Consider the following 20,000-nt stretch of genomic DNA (forward strand, 5'->3'; position numbering starts at 1 on the left):
ATAGTTTCAACCATGTGGCTTATAAGAGTATTTAACGTCGGACTCCACAGTCATTTAACACTGAACTTGTGCATTTTGTTTAAAGCATGGCTCTAAAGTGCTGCAATTCACTGCAGGTCACTGCTGCTGTGTTGTGTGGGATGCAGTGTGTAGTTGTAGGTGTAGGTGCATGGGTTTGCTGGCACCGTCTCACCCTCAGAGGTGAAAATAACTCTCGGACACACATAGCTGTCAGTGTCCGCTCTGAATAACCTCGAACGGGCTCCGTCTCATCCACAGTGCTTCTCTTAAGCAGACTGAGAGGAAGCTTTTTGCACCCTGACTCGACCTGGCCTAAAAGAAAAAAAAAAAACCCCAGCATATGGCAGCACTCAGAGAGAGGCGACAAGCGCTATCATTCTTAAATGTCACACTTTATGAGACGTGAGTCATCAGATGGGCCGCCATGCAGGGGAGTGAGGGATAGAGGGAGAGGCGTGTGCACCTGATCAGCCCTGTGGGGGAAACTTCCAGATGCCTGGAGCTCCGTCTTAAGCACTCTCCTCCCACGTGTGTATAAATCTCCTCAGGTGATGTGTGTCTCGGTGTGTTCAAGCCTGTGTGTGTAAAACGAACCACACACGTTCTCCATGGCATTCTCCATATTCATGAATGCTAGGGGGAAGAGATGCTGTTCTATTATTAGAGTGGCCCTGGCAGATTCTTCCCAGTTCCATAAGTATCACACACACACACACACACACACACACACACACACACACACACACACACACACACACACACACACACACACACACACACACACACACACAGGAACACCTCAACTACAATTACAATTGCTCTAGAGTATAAGAGTATCCAAAAAACCTTATTAAACTAAAATGAATGAGTAAGTAAGGAAGATTAGTAAGTGTTCATCCATGGTACCATTTACGAGAGCACTATATGGGGAGAACTTTGTGGACCATCACATCCGTATGTGCTTTTTTAAACATCCCCTTCCAGATTGAGTTCCCTTTTGCTGTTATAATAACCTCCAGTCTTCTAGGAAGGCTTCCGTCTAGATTTTGGAGCGTATCTGTAGGGATTCGTGCTCGTTCAGCCACGAGAGCACCACTGAGGTCAGGCTCTGATGTCATGCGAGGTGGCCTGGGGCGCTGTCTGCATTTCAGTTCATTCCAAAGGTGTTCGGGTGGGTTGAGGTCAGGGCTCTGTGCAGGGCCCTCGAGTTCTTCCACTCCAAGCTTGGCAAACCATGTCTTCATGGAGCTCGCTTTGTGCACAGGAGCATCGTCATGCTGGAACAGGTTTGCTCCCATTAATTCCAGTGAAAGGAAATGGTATTGCTACAGCATATAAAGACATCCTGCACAATTCTGTGCTTCTACCTTTGAGCCGATTGTTTAGGGACGAACCTCATATGGGTATGATGGTCAGGTGTCCACATACTTTTGGCCATGCCGTGAGTCTAAGTGACACACAGTACTTGCTACACGAATTTATCGAGTTTATACTTACATGCATGACGCATACATCGCACGCAACGCGCACGTCTTGTCTGTAGAAGCTTTAGCAGTAATACGCCGAGATGAACCTCGTATGTGTGCTAATTTAAACGTTGGCCATGTCTACACAAAGGCTTTCCTGTTTTTGTTTATTCCTATTAAATCGGACATGAGATAGGGTTCGGATTACGTGAAAAGAGATGAACGAACGATATTACTGCTACACACGAAATAATAATAATAATAATAATAATAATAATAAAAAACCCCAAAACGACAGGCTTTTATTAAAGATATGTGACCGACTTGAAAGTTTGAAAAGCCAGTTTATACACGTTTAAGATTATCGTGGCTTAAACCAGGCAACGAGCAAGCTGCACAGGCCTGCATCCGTCAGGCCGAATCGCAATTGGTGTACTTTTCACTAAATACGCTCACTACGCAGGGTATAAATCGTATAATTCTGATCGAAACCATACCGTATGACCCGCACCGTATTCCCTGTAATAATATTGAGTTGCTCTATATACATGTACTTAATTAAGAATAAAGAAACGTACCCAGCCATACAGTTTTAAACTGCTCGTACGTGTAGGGTAGTAACGAATCGACAGTTTTCACATTTATTTACTGGCGTAAACGTATCAGAGTGAGAGTAGTGTTAATACCGTCCACCTCTGACGGCCACGCTTTCTGGCTGTTCCGCATGATTTGGCTTCACTGCAGCATAGTGTCTGAAGATCCTCCGGGTTCATCCCCTCTCTATTTCCCTCTCTTTGCCTTACTACAGTCGCCCAGCTTGTGTTTCAGTCACTCTTGCTTAAATTCTGCTGAAGTATTACGACACTCATTCATTACAAGTGATTGCTATTGGCCTGTTTGGCTTTTCGGTGGTTCATCCCTTTACACAGGTGGCTTCATAACCCCGCCATTCCCGGCCATCCGTCCTCCCTTACCCCACCCTGACGCACAACCACACCCAAACCAACCCAAACACACACACACAGGCACTCACATACACACTCACACAGAGAAACACAAAGCCAGGATGTCGGGGTTATGTAGGGTTCAAGGTGTCCTGTTTACACTGGGCTGTGTGTGTTGTGTTGCACTGTATTTATTAGCCTTTTCCTCACCACACAGCTACACACTAAGACCTACGTTCTGTCTTTTACGGATCAGCTGAATCGGATCGAATCAGACATTATGTATGTGCTTCTTATGGCGTCCTCTGGAGTGAAGTCAGAGTGTAAACATCCTGTAAGAGAGCTCGCTGCTGAAAATCTTTCCACTGTAACTCCTCACTCTGTCCTCGCTAACTCCCATCAGTGCGTATCATCCTCACATAAAGGGCTTTTCGGAGTTCCGACCTCCCCCCTCTTTCTTCTTCGGTCTCTGCTTATCCCACTACTGACATTCATTTGGACTAGAGAACATACTACTATGTCTCTTTCGCTCTCTCGTTCACTCCCCCTGTCTTTTTGCCCTCGCTTTCGCGCTGTATCTTCCTACACTCTCGCTGCTCTCTACACTGTGTGTATAAGTGTGCGTTCGCTCGTTCCGAGTAGAGGCGGAAGGGATCTAGAGTTCAGCTTCATTTCTGACACGTTGGCTCATATCGGCTAGGCCTCAGCCCGGGCGTGTTCCAACACCTACAGGTGATCTGTAGAGCAGGGTGGAAACCGAGAGTGGGCTGCGTGTCGTGGTGACAGCTTGCGGGAAGCATCGTCTGGCTCCTCGTCCTCAGGTCTCACCAGTTGCCCGGGCCATGCCAATCACTATGCAGGGGGCCAAAAATGACAAGAGGGAAAAACAAAAACAAATGCACAGCGACACGACACTGCTCTGTGATCCGTCTGTGCTCAGCTCGTACACTCCACAACCCACGCAAACGCACTGCCGCCGCTTCTCACTATTGAAAAACAGCCTTGCACTCACATGTATCAATATTCCATTACCCTAGAGCCATCACGAACCCACACATACGTTAATAACGGACAGGGTTTTTTTTTGTTGTTTCTTTTGCCCATTAAAGATGTGATGCCATAAAATATTGATTTGGCCTGAAAAGGCAGACCAGTCTCCATTCATAACACAGCGGTGAGCTGTCATTAAAGGTAGCAAATAAAGCAAAGAAAATCAAAACACTCTGAGCCTAAAATTGGTTGGTTGGAAATGAGAAATGATCTGGCTTGGCTTCTTAGTCACGTTGCTGAGCCGAAATAAATCAGTGCTAGAGCGCCATCCAGTGGTTGACCACGTAAAGTTCTGTCTTTCTCTGGAAGCTAGCAGATTTCCAATGCTTTCTTTCTGGTTAGTTCTCACAGCGTAGGGTTGATATCAATAAGCCTGAAGAACACATGATGACTATTGAGGTTGTTGATATGTTGAGAGGATACAGAAACTTTTCACATAAACTCACTTTTTTTTTTGTAGTAGTAGTAGTAGTAAATCCAGTAAGTCCATAGTATACCTACTATATATGCATGTGATGTGTATGTGAATATAAAGTAACAGCAATGAATACAGTAGAATTATTTACATTCGATGAGTGGTGTTGAACTTGAATGTAATATGTGATTCACTTCAACGTAGTTGCTTTTGCGTATAGCTAATATGTTTTCACATTTGTAACTGATCCGGTGTGGTACCAGATGTATCTTGGCTTTAGATCATTTCTACTGTCTTGTTTTAAAGCCTACACTGGCGTTGTACAACATCCATATTAATATAACGGAAAGCTCAGGACCACAGCAGAAACAGCCCTGCTGAGAAATGTATCAGTAGACCACTTGAAGAAGCTTAAACTCTTATTGTTTCCCGAATGATTCATGGTTCTTATTTCTCCTGTCACAGTTCCATGTCACCGTTCAGTATTGAGAGCATGCGACGGCCGCGGCGGTCCGAGTCTCCGGACTCTAAGAAGAGGCGCATTCATAGATGCGACTTTGACGGCTGCAATAAGGTTTACACTAAGAGCTCCCACCTAAAAGCACACCGGAGAACACACACAGGTTAGTCAGTCACACGTTTCGATTCAGCTCATGTGATGTATGTAATATTAGTGTTAGTTGATTTTTTTCCCCCACCTTTTTTTCATGGCTTTGTAGTTTAACTGGCTGATTTGGTTTTCACTGTGAAGTAAATACTGTTGGATGCAAAAGTTTTCAGCGCTTTAGGACAAAATGAAGAAGGCAAAGCAGTAGAAATTTACCGTGACAAGGCCAGCGGTAGCTCAGTGGTTAAGACTGATCGGAAGGTTGTGAGTTCAAACCCCAGTACTATCACACTGCCACTGTTGGGCCCTTGAGCGAGGCCCTTAACCCTCACCTGCTCAGACGTATAAATGAGGTAAATGTAAGTCGCTCTGGATAAGAGCGTCTGCCGGATGCCGTAAATGTCATGTAAATGTAACAAGATTGTCACACGTAGTAAAATGATAGATATCAAGAGAGAAGACCTTCATCAGTTCACAGTTTTTCATCCTGAATGCGACACAATAGCATAATTGCCTTCATACCACAGCGCTGATGAATCATTTTGGTCAACGAGACCTTTTTAGCTGCCCTCACGTTCGACGCACGTGAACGGAAGAGGGCCTGGGATGAAACCGCATCGTGATGACGTCACGTGACACGGCCCAGATCGGCGGTAATTTAGAACGAATTGCAAGCTCCTCCGAATATTGCGGGGTTTGCGTGACGAAGGGACTGTTATATGTTGTCGTTACTATAGTAACGACTCACGTAGAGACTTGAATCTCTACACGAACAGATTTGCGTGATATCTTTGATATGGGGAGATTTTTTTGGAAGGAGTCTCCAGTGTCAGCGCTTTCTTACAGTCAGTTTATAACTGTTTTATAACGTGAGTGATAGCAGAACCTCACTTGTATATATATATATCCTGATATATTTGCGCCAGCTACAGGACGGCATGCCCAATCTTTGCCCATTCTGTTTTACGTATGTGTTAGGACTCACTTCTTCTTATCATGATATTCACTGCGTTGCATTTTCCTGCATCTTGCTGTCTAGGTGAGAAGCCGTACAAGTGTACCTGGGATGGCTGCACATGGAAGTTTGCTCGCTCGGATGAGTTGACGCGGCATTATCGGAAGCATACGGGAGTGAAGCCTTTCAAGTGCGCGGACTGTGATCGCAGCTTCTCACGGTCAGACCACCTGGCCCTGCACCGGCGCAGACACATGCTGGTCTGAGTGAAGGTCACTTCACACACCTTCTCTCTCTCCCACACACACACACACACACACACACACACACACACACACACACACACACATACACACACACACTCATATATGCCGGGGGAGCTGGGTCTTTCCTTGCACTCGTTCAGCTGGGCTGAACACGGTCATGGCCATCTCCGGCCCTGGTGAGAAGTGAGAGAGAGGAGGTTTTTGAATGATGCGTGATGGACAGAATGTGCTGATAGAGCTGAACAGGGTCTGCCTCAAGGACGGAGCAATGCTCTACAGATCTGGGCTCATCTTGAAGTTTCAGGACATCTTGAACCGGAGCACTTGTCCAGATCCTGGTTGTTGGTTCTTGCGTGAGAGTTCTTCTGTCTGCAGTTGTATTTTTTTTTTTTGTTGTTGTTTTGTTTTGTTGTTGGTTCGTTTTTATATTTAGCATCCTTGTTTTGTTCTCGTTTAAAATGTCTGTTTCCCCTTTGCCGTCAACAATGTGAAGAACTGCAGTATTGAATGGCTTCCTCTTCTGAGATCTGGAGCTTGATATTGTAGGCGCAGCCAGGTTCCTACAGGAACAACATTTAAAAAATAAAAAAAAAAAGCCAGCACACCTGATTATTAGAGCGAGAGCGAGAGAGAGAGAGAGAGAGAGAGAGAGAGAGAGAGAGAGAGAGAGTCAGCGATACCTAAGGTGAGGTTGCTGGACATTTTTCATATAACACAAGCTCGCAAATCATCGAGTGAGATTATACCCACAGCAGGTGACACGTCACAGATATCATGCAGTTTATATATATTATACTTCGTTTTCCGCTGATGTTGGTTTTCACACTAAAACTGTTTTCTGCAGCACAGCCACTGACGTATATGGGGTACATTCGGCTTTAAGAACTCTCAGCTGGCATTTCTCTGCCCTTTATAGTGACCACCAGGGATATCAAACAGTGCATTCGGTTCTGTGATTAGCCAGTGAGTGCGATCGTACTCTGTTCACGTTCGAATCCTTTTCTCGGCTTAAGATATAAGGGCCCTGATATAAACTAATACAGTAGAGCACTATACTCATCACACACAACACTGACCTCCACCATGTTTGACTGGCTGACACGAAGCTCAATGCCCTCTTTAGCTTTGAGGAAATTTGGGTGTAGAAAAAAAACAAAAAACAAAAACACAAACGCAAAACACTTCTGCTAATACGTGATCCGTATCTGATGACGTGATCCGTTTTTTTTTTTTTTTTTTTTTTTTTTGGTTGGTTGGTTTTTTTTTTTGTACTTGAACGGACAATACAAGCCAGGAGAGCAATACACTCACTCTAGAGTGACGGGAGAGGGAGAAGGCCTCATGGCCGTCTCACTCACTCCACCAACCGAGGGCTTTTAAAACATGGACAAATCGCTGGTTTTCTACCATTGCCACTTGTTTTTTCTATACTAGAGAATCTTGTATATTTGTAATGGATTTGTAGCTCTAACTTTTAAAATAGCAATAACGTATTGCTATTTCAGTCTCACACCTAAAGGACTTGAATGCACTCAGAAGAATAGATTTTCTTTTTTGGCACGTTTGCCCAAATTGAAGGTCATTTTGTTCCCATAAACTCTCATGAGACACACACACACACACACACACACACACACACACACACACACACACACACACACACACACACACACACACAAATAATGCACATGATGTATCTAGGGCATTTAATTGAACATTTCACAAGATTCTTCTCGTAATATTTTAAAGTATTTAAATTAAAAAAAATTTTTTTTTTAAATCATTGAATTACTGGACTCGCTTTTGTCACTCTGAATCTGAAATAGCTCAGGTAGTTGTTTTATTATTATTATTATTTTTTAAAAATGTATAGTGCACTCAAGTCTTGTCCAGTGCACTGAACAGTAAGCTGTTTCACCTTCAGCCTGATTCCCAAACACGTACAGGCCACTAGAGGGCGATCAATGAAGAAAAGTTCAGTAAAGAACACATGAAACAGTCAAATAAATAAACCAATAAAAATACAAATCTTGTATGTTCATATTCGTGGCAGTGATTTGTTCATAATTTTCATGTCCAGTGAGAAGGTTAAAGACGTTAAAGACTAAATAAGTCATCTATTCTGAGCCGTCAGGTGTTTTGCCGTCATCTTTGGTGGCCTTAAGATAAATATTAGATGATAGACGTATATGACATATACAAAATCTTTTTTTTTTTTTTTTTTTTTTAAATTATGTATCCCAAATAAACATCATCCTAACATCCTATACAACGTTAAAGCGTCCATTGTATGTTGGGAATGTCATCAGATTGGTGAGAGAGTAGCACTTTCAAATGGCAAGTACAAGCCTCAGTGATACACACACACACACACACACACACACACACACACACACACTCATGTGCACTGCTGTTGGAATCTTCATGTCCATACTATCAACTAGCAAAACACATTTGAATCGCAGTTTTGCGAAATGCTGTAAGAGGAATGTGTCCATGACAAAACTAACACGCCCAACGTCACCTTGCTTTATATGTGATCTGAAGTATTATAATCTATTATGTTTTTGTTTTTTTGTTTGTTTGTTTGTTTGTTTGTCTACACACGCGTGTTTCCTGTGGTACATGGGCTTGAGTGTATCATCAGCACCTTGTTTTTTTTTTTTTTTAAATTTTATTCGATGAAGTATGAAATATGAAATGCATTCTTTTCAGTCGGACATAACATTAATCCGCAGTGTATCTTATCATCTTATACTGTATTATTATTTTTCTTTTTTCTTTGAGAAATCTCCTCAATGTGGGGCACTTCATCTGCATATTGCTATTTTATGTAAAAAGGAATCTTTTTAAAATGTTGTAATATATGTGAAAGTGAAAGTTATTACTCAGTTTCGAAGGCTGTATATACCTATTGAAAATAGGGCTTTTTATTAGTTTTTTTTAATTATTATTATTATTATTATTATTATTATTATTATTATTATTATTATTATTATATATAAATACAAGGGATTAACTTTTTAGAACTACAATACAGAGATGATGATTCCCTGTTGGTACACAGTGTGTAATGGGACTGTGTGGGAGAGTTTTTGGGGTTTTATCATCCTGAACGCTCCTGTTCCTTATGATTAATGTGTAGGGATTAAACGATCCATCTAAATGTACACAGTGTTGAGGAGCAGCTGCCTCTGTGCACATTCAGCCATTTCTAATCTAATACTCTCTATAGTGGGGTTTTTTTTGTTGTTTTGTTTTGTTTTTTTATAACCATTCACAAACTATACAAGGAAAAGAAAAGAAAAAAAAAAAAAAAGAAACAACCCAGTGAAATGAATGTCCCTTTCCAAACAGTATTCAAGAGCCATCAGCATCGTTCTCTTTGCTGTTATTTTTTCTTTTCTTTTTCTTCCATTCGTAATTTATTTATTTAGTCGCTGTACCGATATCAGTTCAGTTTGTATCTGGCATTATTTCCGCTCCTGTACAGTAAAAATATAAGCTTATCAAGTGTATTAACACGCGCACGTTCTCAAATCACTTTTTATAAACCTTTCAGTTCGTCTGTGAAAACAGAACGATGGAAAACATTGTTATAATAATTAAAGGGAGCATCTGTTTTTTTTTTGTTGTTGTTGTTTTTTTTTTAGTATTTACTTTCTGCTCTGGCATTCTTACAGTACACTTTCTGTCGCATAATTTTGCAACGGCAAACAGGGTCAAAGTTATGCAATAATGATGAGTGCCTAATATATTATACAAGAAGCACATGCAGAAAGGCAAAAGATGCCATAAGCACAAAAGTGCATCCGGTACCAATACACCTGTACATATGATCCAAGCTAACGTACAGAAACAAGCCTGTTTGTAATGCACTGAGCCTTACGGACCTTTCGAAAGACAACATTTTTAAATGAAAGCTGTGAACATCTGCCCATTAATCACTTAGTGAGCAATGCTGTCTGCAACTCCTTGGGAGGATTTGGATGGAGATATATATATATATATATATATATATATATATATATATATATATATATATATATATATATATAAACCTTACACTTAAAATATCATCGTGACTGAAGGACACAGCTTCTCTGTTATTAAGGTTGACTTTTACCTCTTTGATATCACACAGTGAAATTTGAGTACATGTATGAGGCACCCTTACAGCTCAATTTGGTGCCTACAGAGTGGACCTACAGCACAAAAGGACAATGTCGCTTCGTTAATTCCTCCGTGAACGCTCGTTTCTGATTTGTATTCAACTTCTTCTGTACAGTATTGCCTCAGTTTCAATATCAACTTGGTTTCTTAATCTAAATATTTACTTTATTTTGTCTCCCCCCCTCCCCTCCCCCCCCCGATATTCTGTGAGTATCGTTCTTGTATTTATGTATAGTGTACGTGATTATGTGTAAATATATATTTCAGAGCTTTTCATTTAACTGCAGAGTCGAGTGACATGTTGCCCTGCTTTTGTTTCAAAAGGGAATCCCTTCACACTGAATCCTATCACAGAATGTCTTCGTTTCAAATCAAAAGAAAAGTTGTTTTTTTTATTCTTTATTTGAAATTCTCCAGAAGGTGTCTAGATATGATGTGCTTGTTTTTTTTTTTTTTCTCTGTATTTTTTTTGTTGTTGTTGTTGTTATTTTTTTTTTTTTTTTTTTTTTATTCCCTAAAGATTGAGCTGTGAATTTTAATTTTTTTTTGAGTTTTAACATGATACTTGTATGATAATCTAATCGGAGGCATGGAAGTTAATAAAGTTGCATTTTGTATGGAATACACGTGACTGATTTACGTGGGCTGAGGGTGGATAGTTTCAGCTTTGAATTCTGAGAAGTTGCATAAAAAAATTAATCGATTTAAAAAAAACGAGCAAAATGTGCTTGCTGGACAAAAGCCACTGAGTATAACGTTAGGGACCGGGCGTGGCACACAGTGCAGCAGAACTACACCTGCCTGATGGATTTAACCCTGTAATGAACATCACATACCTGTGACAGCAATTATCTAACCTTCCTTTTGCTATTGAGCAGTTGAGCTTGTTTTGCTTTTACATCCCCATAAGCCGACAATTATATGAAATTATAAACCAATCTTTTTCTTTCAAATTAAGATAAATGACTAGCAATTTAAAAAAAAACAAAACAAAAAAACCCGCCTGCATTGCTTATTTCAAAGGTTAAACCAGGACGAAACCAGTTAGTCCACATGCACACATGCAAGGCTTTCTTTTTAGACTGAATCATTCAGATTCAATGAACTGAATCATTTAGACTGACCCATAGACTGGTCCATGTGATCCTCACAGCCTGATGAAACCCATCCAAACAACATAGCAACGTCCACGTAGTCAGGAAATCCACACTACACCTCCCAATGCTTTGGTCTTCTTATACATGATTCTATTGTATAATATTAAACAAAAAGTCCAGTATTTATTTAATATTGTACAGTACATATGAGTCAATCTGAACACACGAATGGTTTGAAAAGTATAGGCTTGAACCAGCATATAAGAAAACACCCAATTCTCTAATAATAACGCTACATTTGTTCGAGACCAGTAGTGTTAGCTGTATCAATTCAGTTTAATTACTCTGTAATAGTACCACACCTATTATCATTCAGGTATGCGCCTAAAGCGTGGCAGGTGTGGTAAAGGACATGGGAGGACACAATGCCTAGGATCAGAGCAGCAGGACATGCCAGTTTGACTTGTATAGCAAGGGATTTACTGTGATTTATACACATACAAATGATTCTGTGGAAAATAATGATGCATGACTTGGTAATGAAGTATGAAATCTGTGACTCAAACGCTGTCCAAATACAAACGCATCGCTGTGTTGGAAATCTTCTGCTTTTAACGCAGACACACAGTGACTTTGCGAGGTCTCGATGTGAACCATATAAAAGGCTTTAGATGTTACAGTCCTTCATCAGAATCCATGATCTGATCTCTGCTATCGTTATTATAGTGTCACTATAGGCGAGCAGGCCTTCAGCAGAATATCTGGAAACATAACTGATACCACACAGTCGATATAAAGCACGGGACGCTTTACACGTAGACAATGAAGCGCTATCTGCTGTAGCTGTTATTCAAAAAAGAAAAAAAAAAAAACCCTCCAAAATACCCCATCACGTAGTTCTTAACTTATCTAAAAGACTTTTTTTTAAATATCGTTAACACCGTCAAACCCGTAGCTCTATTCACACATGTGCATAGAGAAGTACTTTATACAGTAAAAAAAAAATAATAATCTGAAAAAAATAAATACTAGGGTAAAGGAATTACAATATTTACACACAGAGTTAAAGCTATTAAAGTCCCAAATAAAATCGAATCTTCTACTCATCCCAAATAAAGTCTCATATAAACGATTTCAGTTTCTGTAATGCGCTTTGATTAAGAATAAACACAAAACCCCACCAAAAAATGGTTCAGATCATTTAGCTGTGACAGAGACAGTACAGGAACACACGCGTGGAACTTCTGTCTTTGGTATTTCGGATTCGGGTCTTTGTTTACTCGGTGCTTCATAAGCAATTCTTTTGACAACGGACGTTAATCTCATTAACGTCTCACAGGGTTTTCCGAAAGAGTTAAACTTTCCATTTCACTTGGACAGATGTGAAATTAACGATAAGGTGCAATGGACTTAAGAATATATTCGCATTAAAAGTGACTTTTATGTTTCAAAATATGGAAAGGCACATTTTATGATATATATATATATATATATATATATATATATATATATATATATATATATAATACTACTAGTACTACTACTAAAAAAAAAAAAAAAAAGGCTACTGAAACTCCCAGCTAATTTCCCACCATGTAGTGGTTGTGTTCCACAAGGCTACAGGTCTAGTGCCAATACCGTTTACTACTTGTGCCTCATGAGCTGCCAAAACCAAAGCAAACACAACACACCCAAGTTCTACTGACAGAAAGAGAGTGAGTCATGTAAGTCAGCATGACATTGTGGTTCTAGCTCTGGTGTCTCTTCATGTGCAGGGCCAGGTGATCAGAGCGCGAGAAGCTGCGGCTGCACACGGGGCAGTGAAAGGGTTTAGCGCCCGTGTGCTTCCTGAAGTGGCGTGTCAGCTCGTCGGAGCGGGCGAAGCGCCAATCACAGCCCTCCCAGGAGCACTCGTACGGCTTCTCTCCTGAAATTAGACACGTCGCCATACAGTTACATGCTGGACATGCCATCTCTCTACTGAGTCTTGAGCCGTTTAAAATCACTTTGTATCTCAGGAAGAGGAGCTAACACAGACGTTCAAGTGCAGGCGCGTGTTGTTCTTCGGCCATGCAACATACCATATTCACTGCTAAAATAAAATAAAAATAAACAAGAGTCACAGAAGACTTGTGGAATGTGTGTGACCAAGGTTTTTACCTGTGTGAGTCCGTAAGTGCGCCTTCAGATGGGAAGACTTGGTGTAGACTTTCTTACAACCTGATGCAAGAAATAAAATAATAAATAAATGACCACGTGTGGCAAGACGAGCTCGAGTTCTAATATTCATGATGTCGTTCCACACTCTTTCTGAAACCCTGAATATCTTATGCAGGAGTGTTGGGAACGTCACACTACATTAACTCGTACTGTTAAGTGTTAATACCAGGTATTTTGGATCTAATGTAATGTTGTAACTTTGTAATTATCACCATTAACACTAATTCAAGGTTGTTGTTGTTTTGTAATGAGACCTCTACCATGATCCTGTGACAAGAACATGCACTGTGTGTGAGAATCTCACCACCAGTTATATACCCGTTTCACATTGCTAGTATTTTGCAGTAACTTTTTTTTTCAGATCATAATATCTGTCACGCTGAATTGTTACTGGAGCACTTCCAAAATATTTCCTAGATCCTCCTAAGATTCTGAGTGAAAGGTTTTGATTTAAAATCATTAAGTGCTGTGAGAGGTAATGTTCGCAGCTCAGAACTGCAAAGCCAGCTCTAGTGCTCAAGTAGGACAGTACCTGAGAGCAGAGTCTTATCTAACAGCTCACCTGGGACATTGCAGTGATGTATCCTCCTCTTCTCTAGATCAGGATTGCTCCTGCGGTTGTGCCTGGCAGGCATGGCTTGTGTTTGTACCGGTACAGCTGCTTGAGGGCCTAAAGCCGGCCCTACCAGTTTACATGCAATACTGGCAGCATAGGAGGGAGGAGGCGACAGCTTGTGTAAGAGTTCTTTTCTCCTGTCAGGACTGCTGGGCTCGGAGTTCGGGGGGGAGGGGGGAAGATACGGCACGCTTGGCTGCTGATGATGCCGACCGACGTGACCGGAAGGCGTAGACCCACTTCCCATATCACACATGGTTCTTCGTGCGATCGGAGAAATCGACGAATTCATGCTGTTGTACGTTGACACGGACGAGCAAATGCCAGAGTGGGGACCAGGCACTACGGGGTCTAGGTCTGAATTCAGAAGTTGGAATAGATGACTGTCTTGGTAGTCCATCTCCGACGTCTCCTGCTTGATGAACGCCGGGCTGCACGTCCCGTTGGCTGGGCTGAAGTGGTGTGTGTATTCTGAGGGTGGAGGAGCTGACTGCACATTGCTGTGGCAGCTCGGGTAGCTGAGCGTATGCATGGGTTCTGGTTTCATTTGGGGTGCCAATGTGGGTCTTGTCGGTCGACAGAGCCCAGTACGCAAGTACGGGACTTCAGGCAGGAAGACGTTCATGTTGATGCTGTAAGGTAAACCTTGGTCCATGGTCATGAAACTGTTCTGATTATACTTCTTATGCTCTGGCATGGTCTGGAACTGCGGTGGCATGTATTTGTCCATCTAAAACGAGAGCAGACATGATTTCACATGTTCAGACACGATTAACATAGTGAATGACTTGGTGAATAATCAGGGCTTTTATCGATCAATAATCGGTCTAGAAATAAACAATAGCGTGGACATACCAATCATGGCACAACATGCCCGCACATATTTCTGACATTACACACCGTAACACCTTTCAGTTTAACAGCTAACTAGACGAATTATTCATCGATGAACATCTGGTGAATCTTCACTGCACTCATCTTCACTGAACTGAAGACTCACCGGGAAAAGTTTATAAAAGTCGAACACAAACGAGCACCGGGGACGTCCGAAATCGCAACCACCTTTTCGAACTACATTCACTGTCTACATTCGTTTTCGTCGCAGTTGCGGAATACCTAATGAGACACGATGCTTCAGCACGAAGAACTTATCCCACAAAACGACCGCGGTTCGTTCGCCACTGAGGACTCGGTACTCGGAAGAAAATGCAACAATTCTCAGTACACAGAAGTAGCCTACACTACAGAAGGAGGCAGATATGATGGTATATTCTCCAACACTGCCTGCCTGCTAGTGGTGTCAGAGATGCAAATGCTTACAAAGCTCGATCACTGCTAAGCACACAGCCTGGACATGTTCGTCTGGAATCTGAATTTAGCTCTTCCAGCTGCTCGCCTGATCTGGAGAGCTCACATTAAACCATCATACCCTCAAGGACCGTTCCCTACTCCTACACAAACAAACACGTATTTACAAATAGAGTGGAGACAACAACAACAACATAATAATAATAATAATAATAGCACCCTTGTTAAAGGAGAAAGGTGCTGTTAGGAAATCAATAGACGAGACGCATGCTCTTCTCTGCGTGCATTTTAACCATCTGAGATGTTTTGAGATTACCGTACCAGAGTGTGCTGATCTGCTGGGGTGCCATTAAATCTGTTCCTCCCTGTGAGACGCTCCTGAGGTCTGAAAACGTCTCCGTGCGCTGTCTCGGGCACCGTGACCGTGAGAGGCGCGTTAAACGGCTCGTGTGGAGCTGGAGTGGAAGACGCGCTTCTCCTCAGCAGAGCGGTAGCCATTGAACGCTGCTCTTCACCCGACAGACCGATGGAGCTGAAGTCCTTCAGTGCTTCAGTCCACCGCGGGGTAAATCTGAAGGGCAACACCGAGCTGTCATGAGCGTGAGCGGCTCGCGCGTCTGACATGACACATGACGCAAGAGGCTCATTTCAACGCCGCGAGACTGGGCGTGGCTCCACGGGCGCAAACGTAAATAATTCCATCTCGCTTTTCAGCCTGTTAACGTGTGTGTGTGTGTGCGTGTGTGTGCGTGTGTTCATTTCAACACACCATACGCCTCATGTAGTCCTTGATGGAAACAAACAAACAAACAAAGCAATTACTCCATGATTTTGTGCTCGTGCGCGTGCACGTGATTGGCTGATTGGTGGATAGCTGCATAAATGGGCAGGTGTGCAGGTGTTCCTGTTACAGTGAAGTACTTTCATTTTCATAGGTGACCAAAACAAAAATGTCCGCGTTAAAAATAGCTACCTTTGCCCTGTATATGATTACCAAGTTAGCTATATTTATGCTTTGTATAGCTGAGAGAATGCCAGTGTTTTATTAGATTTGACTAAACCACAAGGGTGTCACACAGATTAGACAGCATGGTCATTCGAAACCTACCTGGCATGGGTTGGATTAAGACTGCAAAATATCATTGGGTAAGAAATGAATCGTTAAAATGGTCAGCATACCATTTAGTTGTTTAGCCAAACCACGCTAGTGAGTAAAGTTATGGCCTTGTGTAGTTAATGCATTGCCTTAATGTCTAGTTAATACAGAAATTTATTCCGAATGGTTCAAATGAATAATAAATGAAGTTCTATTCTGGACTAGAAGCTGCACTTGCAGCAGATTTCTGTGAGTTCAGACCTTTTCTGACCGCCGTTCTGTCTCAACAGTAACAGTGGAAATTCCAGTGAATGAATGTTGACACAATGTGTCTATTTCCTTTTAGGTCCACATCCCTAACCCAGCATGCTGCCCATTATCCACTCAGAGTGAGTCACACCGACCCAAATACCCGACACAACAAGCTACACCTACAGCAGCCGAGGTGTAAAAAAATAACCCAACATGTTTGTTTTTTTTAGAGATTTGATATTAAATTTCACACCATCACACATCTTTCCTCATTACCCGACTGGTGCCCTTAAGAGTACATCTTCTGCACCTTTGCTGTGCAACTTTTGCCTGTAAACATGGATGTAATGTACCTTTAAAATGATTTAAGGTGCATCAGTGAACCATAATAAGTTTTCAGAGTAAAGCTTTAAAGGTATATGCACCCAGCGTTTGTCAGATGCCCTTATCCAGAGCGACTTACAATGATCTCATTTATACATCTGAGCAAGTGATTGTTAAAGGCCTCGCTCAAGGGCCCAACAGTGGCAGCATGGCAGTGCTGGGATTTGAGCTCACGACCTTCCGATCAGAACCGCCACCCGCTGAGCTACCACTTTACCCAGGTCAGTCCCAGGTCAAATGTATGCGTTTTCTGAGAATGCACTGTGAAGATACGCTCAAGAGCAAGAACATTGAATAAAACTTTTTCTCTGTTTCTTTATTTAAACAAGAAAATTTGTGGTTACAAAAAAATTCCCTTATAAAATCTCATATAAAGCCAGCTCTTATCAACAAATTATGAAATTCCTCTGTAATATTATTATGACTAGGTATATGAACAAACAAATGCAAATTTCATGAACAAAAGTCACCTAGACACAGAGATTGAAGTGGTCTGCTACATAATCTGTTTACTTTGTTTGAGGGGGATAGTGGTGACATGACGGTTAAGGCTCTGGGTGACTGATCGGAAGGTCGGGGGGTTCGAGCCCCAGCGCTGCCAGGCTGCCACTGTTGGGCCCTTGAGCAAGGCCCTTAACCCTCTCTGCTCCAGGGGGCGCTGTATCATGGCTGACCCTGCGCTCTGACCCCAACTTCCTAACATGCTGGGGTATGTGGAAAAAATAAATTTCACTATGCTGTAATGTACACATGATCAATAATGATTTGTTATCATTATTACTGACATACATCTATTTGTCTGTAACGTGCAAAAAGTCATGTTTAGAAATATAAAATGTTTTTGTGCTGACTCAATAATGCAGAAGTCATAAAATAAACATAAAATAGGGTGCCTAGATCTTTCATGTCATATATATATATATATATATATATATATATATATATATATATATATAGAGAGAGAGAGAGAGAGAGAGAGAGAGAGAGAGAGAGAGAGTTTTTGAGTCTAAAGTCTATGAGACGTCACGTTATATAAGCAATTCATTCAGAAATCTGAAAAATGACCGGCGTCACGAAAATTTTCATTTCTACCTGTAGTGTAGAAATGTGTCGAGCTGCACCTGCATTTAAAACCGTTTTTTCTTCTTCTTCTTCTTTTTTAAACAAAAAGCATCTGAGCTCAATCTCACCAGGTTCATTCGGAGTGGAATTGCCGACCATAAGTCACTCTAGCTCCCCACTTCTCTCCCTTGGGCCATTTGTGCTGGTATGCAGATCTGCCTGACTGCACTACAGCTGTCTGCGAGCACGGCATGCTCGATGCCAGTGCATGCCAAGGGTAGTGGTAAAAGAAGGCAAGCACACTGCCAGAGATGAATATTGAGAATGTTAGATCAAAATAGCATGAGATGACCCTGTTAAGTCACATACTATGCATGCTAGGAGGAGCAGAGGGCACTGATTTGAAGGAAAATGTTGGAAGGCAGTCAGTGTATTTTAGATGTTGTGACACATTTTGATTCCTTTCCTTAAATGACACGCAGCATGGCTATATCAGGATTTCCAGTTGTCTTATGGCATTTCAGACATATTTAATCTCATATAGTGCCAGCTGGTTGAAATAACTGTACAACGATTCGATCTCAGAACATCATCGGCACACGATAGTGTAGATTCCATTCACCGGAAAAGAAATGCATTCGCCATTTTTTCTCAAAAACCTGAGAGTGAAATGACGATAAGAAGGGAAAGCCAGACCAGTCATCCATACGAAAGCGGGTGCGATCCGGATTCATACACAGGTTTGCTTGCCCGCATGTTGCTGACATGAAGCAAGGCTCATGTGGAACAGGTTTGGAGACAATTACACTAAAGGAGAAAAACAAGTCAACAAATTCGCATGGCATTCCTAAAGGGATAGTCATTTAGCATGACAGATTTTCTACTCAGATTTCCCAGGTTTGGATATATGTGAGAATCGCACTGAGAAGAAGATTAAAAAGTAACCGTTAGGCTTAAATGGGTGAGAATTTATACAGTTATACGCGTGGAGCTGTGGTCTAATCGTCTCACAGTACTTTTCTTTCAAACCATGACAACAAAATATTCTTCTACAAGTTATGAATAGATGATCATGCTGTTTAACTTTCAATGTATTTACAACCCCAATTCCAAAAAAGTTGGGACAGTATGGAAAATGAAAAAAAAAAAAAAAAAGTCATTTGAAAATCTAATTCATCCTGTACTGTATGGAAAACGCATTATTAATACATTATTTGAAGTTTTACTTTGTGAATTTTATTTATTTTTGGAAAATATACACTCATTTCAAATCTGATGACTGGAACACACTCCAAAAGAGTTGGGACAGTCGATTGTTCAGCGCTGTGTAAGATCAGCTTGTCTTTTAATAACATTATTAAGCGTTTGGATGCTGAGTGAAGACTCCAGTTGGTTAAGTTTAGCAAGTGGAATTTTCCCCATTCGTCCATTACGCATTTCTTCAGCTGCGTGATTGTACGGTTCCTTCATCGCCTTATTTTGCGCTTCATAACGCGCCACACGTTCTCAATGGGAGACAGGTCAGGACTGTAGCAGGCCATGCTCACACACGCACGCTCTGCTTACACAACCACGCTCTTGTAATCTGGGCAGAATGTGGTTCAGTGTTGTCCTGCTCTGGATGGAAGCATATGTTGCTCCAAAATGTGTACATATCTTTCTGCATTAATGCTGGCCTCACAGATGTGCAAGTTATCCATGCCATGGGCACTGACACGCCCCCATACCATGCCAGACTCTGGCTTTTGGACCTGACGCTGATAACAGCTCGGACGGTCCTTTTCCTCTTTGGCCCGGAGAACACGACGGGTGTTTTGTCCAAAAACTATTTGAAATGTCGACTCGTCGGACCACAAAACACAACTCCACTGTGCTACTGTCCATCTCAGATGACACCGAGCTCAGAAAAGTGGGCGGAGCTTCTGGACAGTGCTGATGTACGGCTTCTGCTTTGCATAGCAAAGCTTTAACTTGCATCTGTGGATGCAGCGGCGAATGGTGTCGCCCGACAAAGGTTTACCGCAGTATTCCCGAGCCCATGTCAGGATCTCATTACAGACTCATGACG

At 41.7% G+C, this 20,000-nt stretch overlaps 2 protein-coding genes across 4 annotated transcripts in view; one reads left to right on the forward strand and one right to left on the reverse strand.

Moving 5' to 3' along the window:
- klf12b (Kruppel-like factor 12b) overlaps positions 1–7,384 on the forward strand; it is a 38,649-nt gene extending 31,265 nt beyond the window's left edge. For all 3 annotated transcript variants that reach the window (XM_047156339.2, XM_017470465.3, XM_017470460.3), the window contains 2 exons: positions 4,362–4,519; positions 5,543–7,384. In XM_047156339.2, the coding sequence (XP_047012295.1) occupies positions 4,362–4,519; positions 5,543–5,724 (340 nt within the window). In that variant the 3' untranslated portion in view covers positions 5,725–7,384. The remainder of the gene's footprint in view (positions 1–4,361; positions 4,520–5,542) is intronic.
- A 2,952-nt stretch (positions 7,385–10,336) lies between these two features.
- Positions 10,337–15,890, reverse strand: klf5b (Kruppel-like factor 5b). Its single transcript, XM_017470459.3, has 4 exons — positions 15,460–15,890; positions 13,777–14,560; positions 13,155–13,214; positions 10,337–12,921 (listed from the first exon to the last, which is right to left on the reverse strand). Exons 1-4 carry the CDS (start codon positions 15,760–15,762, stop codon positions 12,743–12,745), a joined length of 1,326 nt encoding a protein of 441 aa, XP_017325948.1. The 5' UTR covers positions 15,763–15,890; the 3' UTR covers positions 10,337–12,742.
- Positions 15,891–20,000: the final 4,110 nt, after the last annotated feature.

Source organism: Ictalurus punctatus, chromosome 6 (genome assembly GCF_001660625.3).
Source record: "Ictalurus punctatus breed USDA103 chromosome 6, Coco_2.0, whole genome shotgun sequence".
Classification (NCBI taxonomy): Eukaryota; Metazoa; Chordata; class Actinopteri; order Siluriformes; family Ictaluridae; genus Ictalurus; species Ictalurus punctatus.

Bases quoted from the DNA above. Each gene is read 5' to 3' on its own strand.
- klf5b (XM_017470459.3), bottom strand. From the start codon at position 15,762: ATGTCAGACGCGCGAGCCGCTCACGCTCATGACAGCTCGGTGTTGCCC. The intron at 14,561-15,459 runs GTACGGTAATCT...CTCTCGTTTTAG, and splicing joins CAGCAGATCAGCACACTCTG to ATGGACAAATACATGCCACC. The intron at 12,922-13,154 runs GTAAAAACCTTG...GTCTAATTTCAG, and splicing joins GCACTTACGGACTCACACAG to GAGAGAAGCCGTACGAGTGC.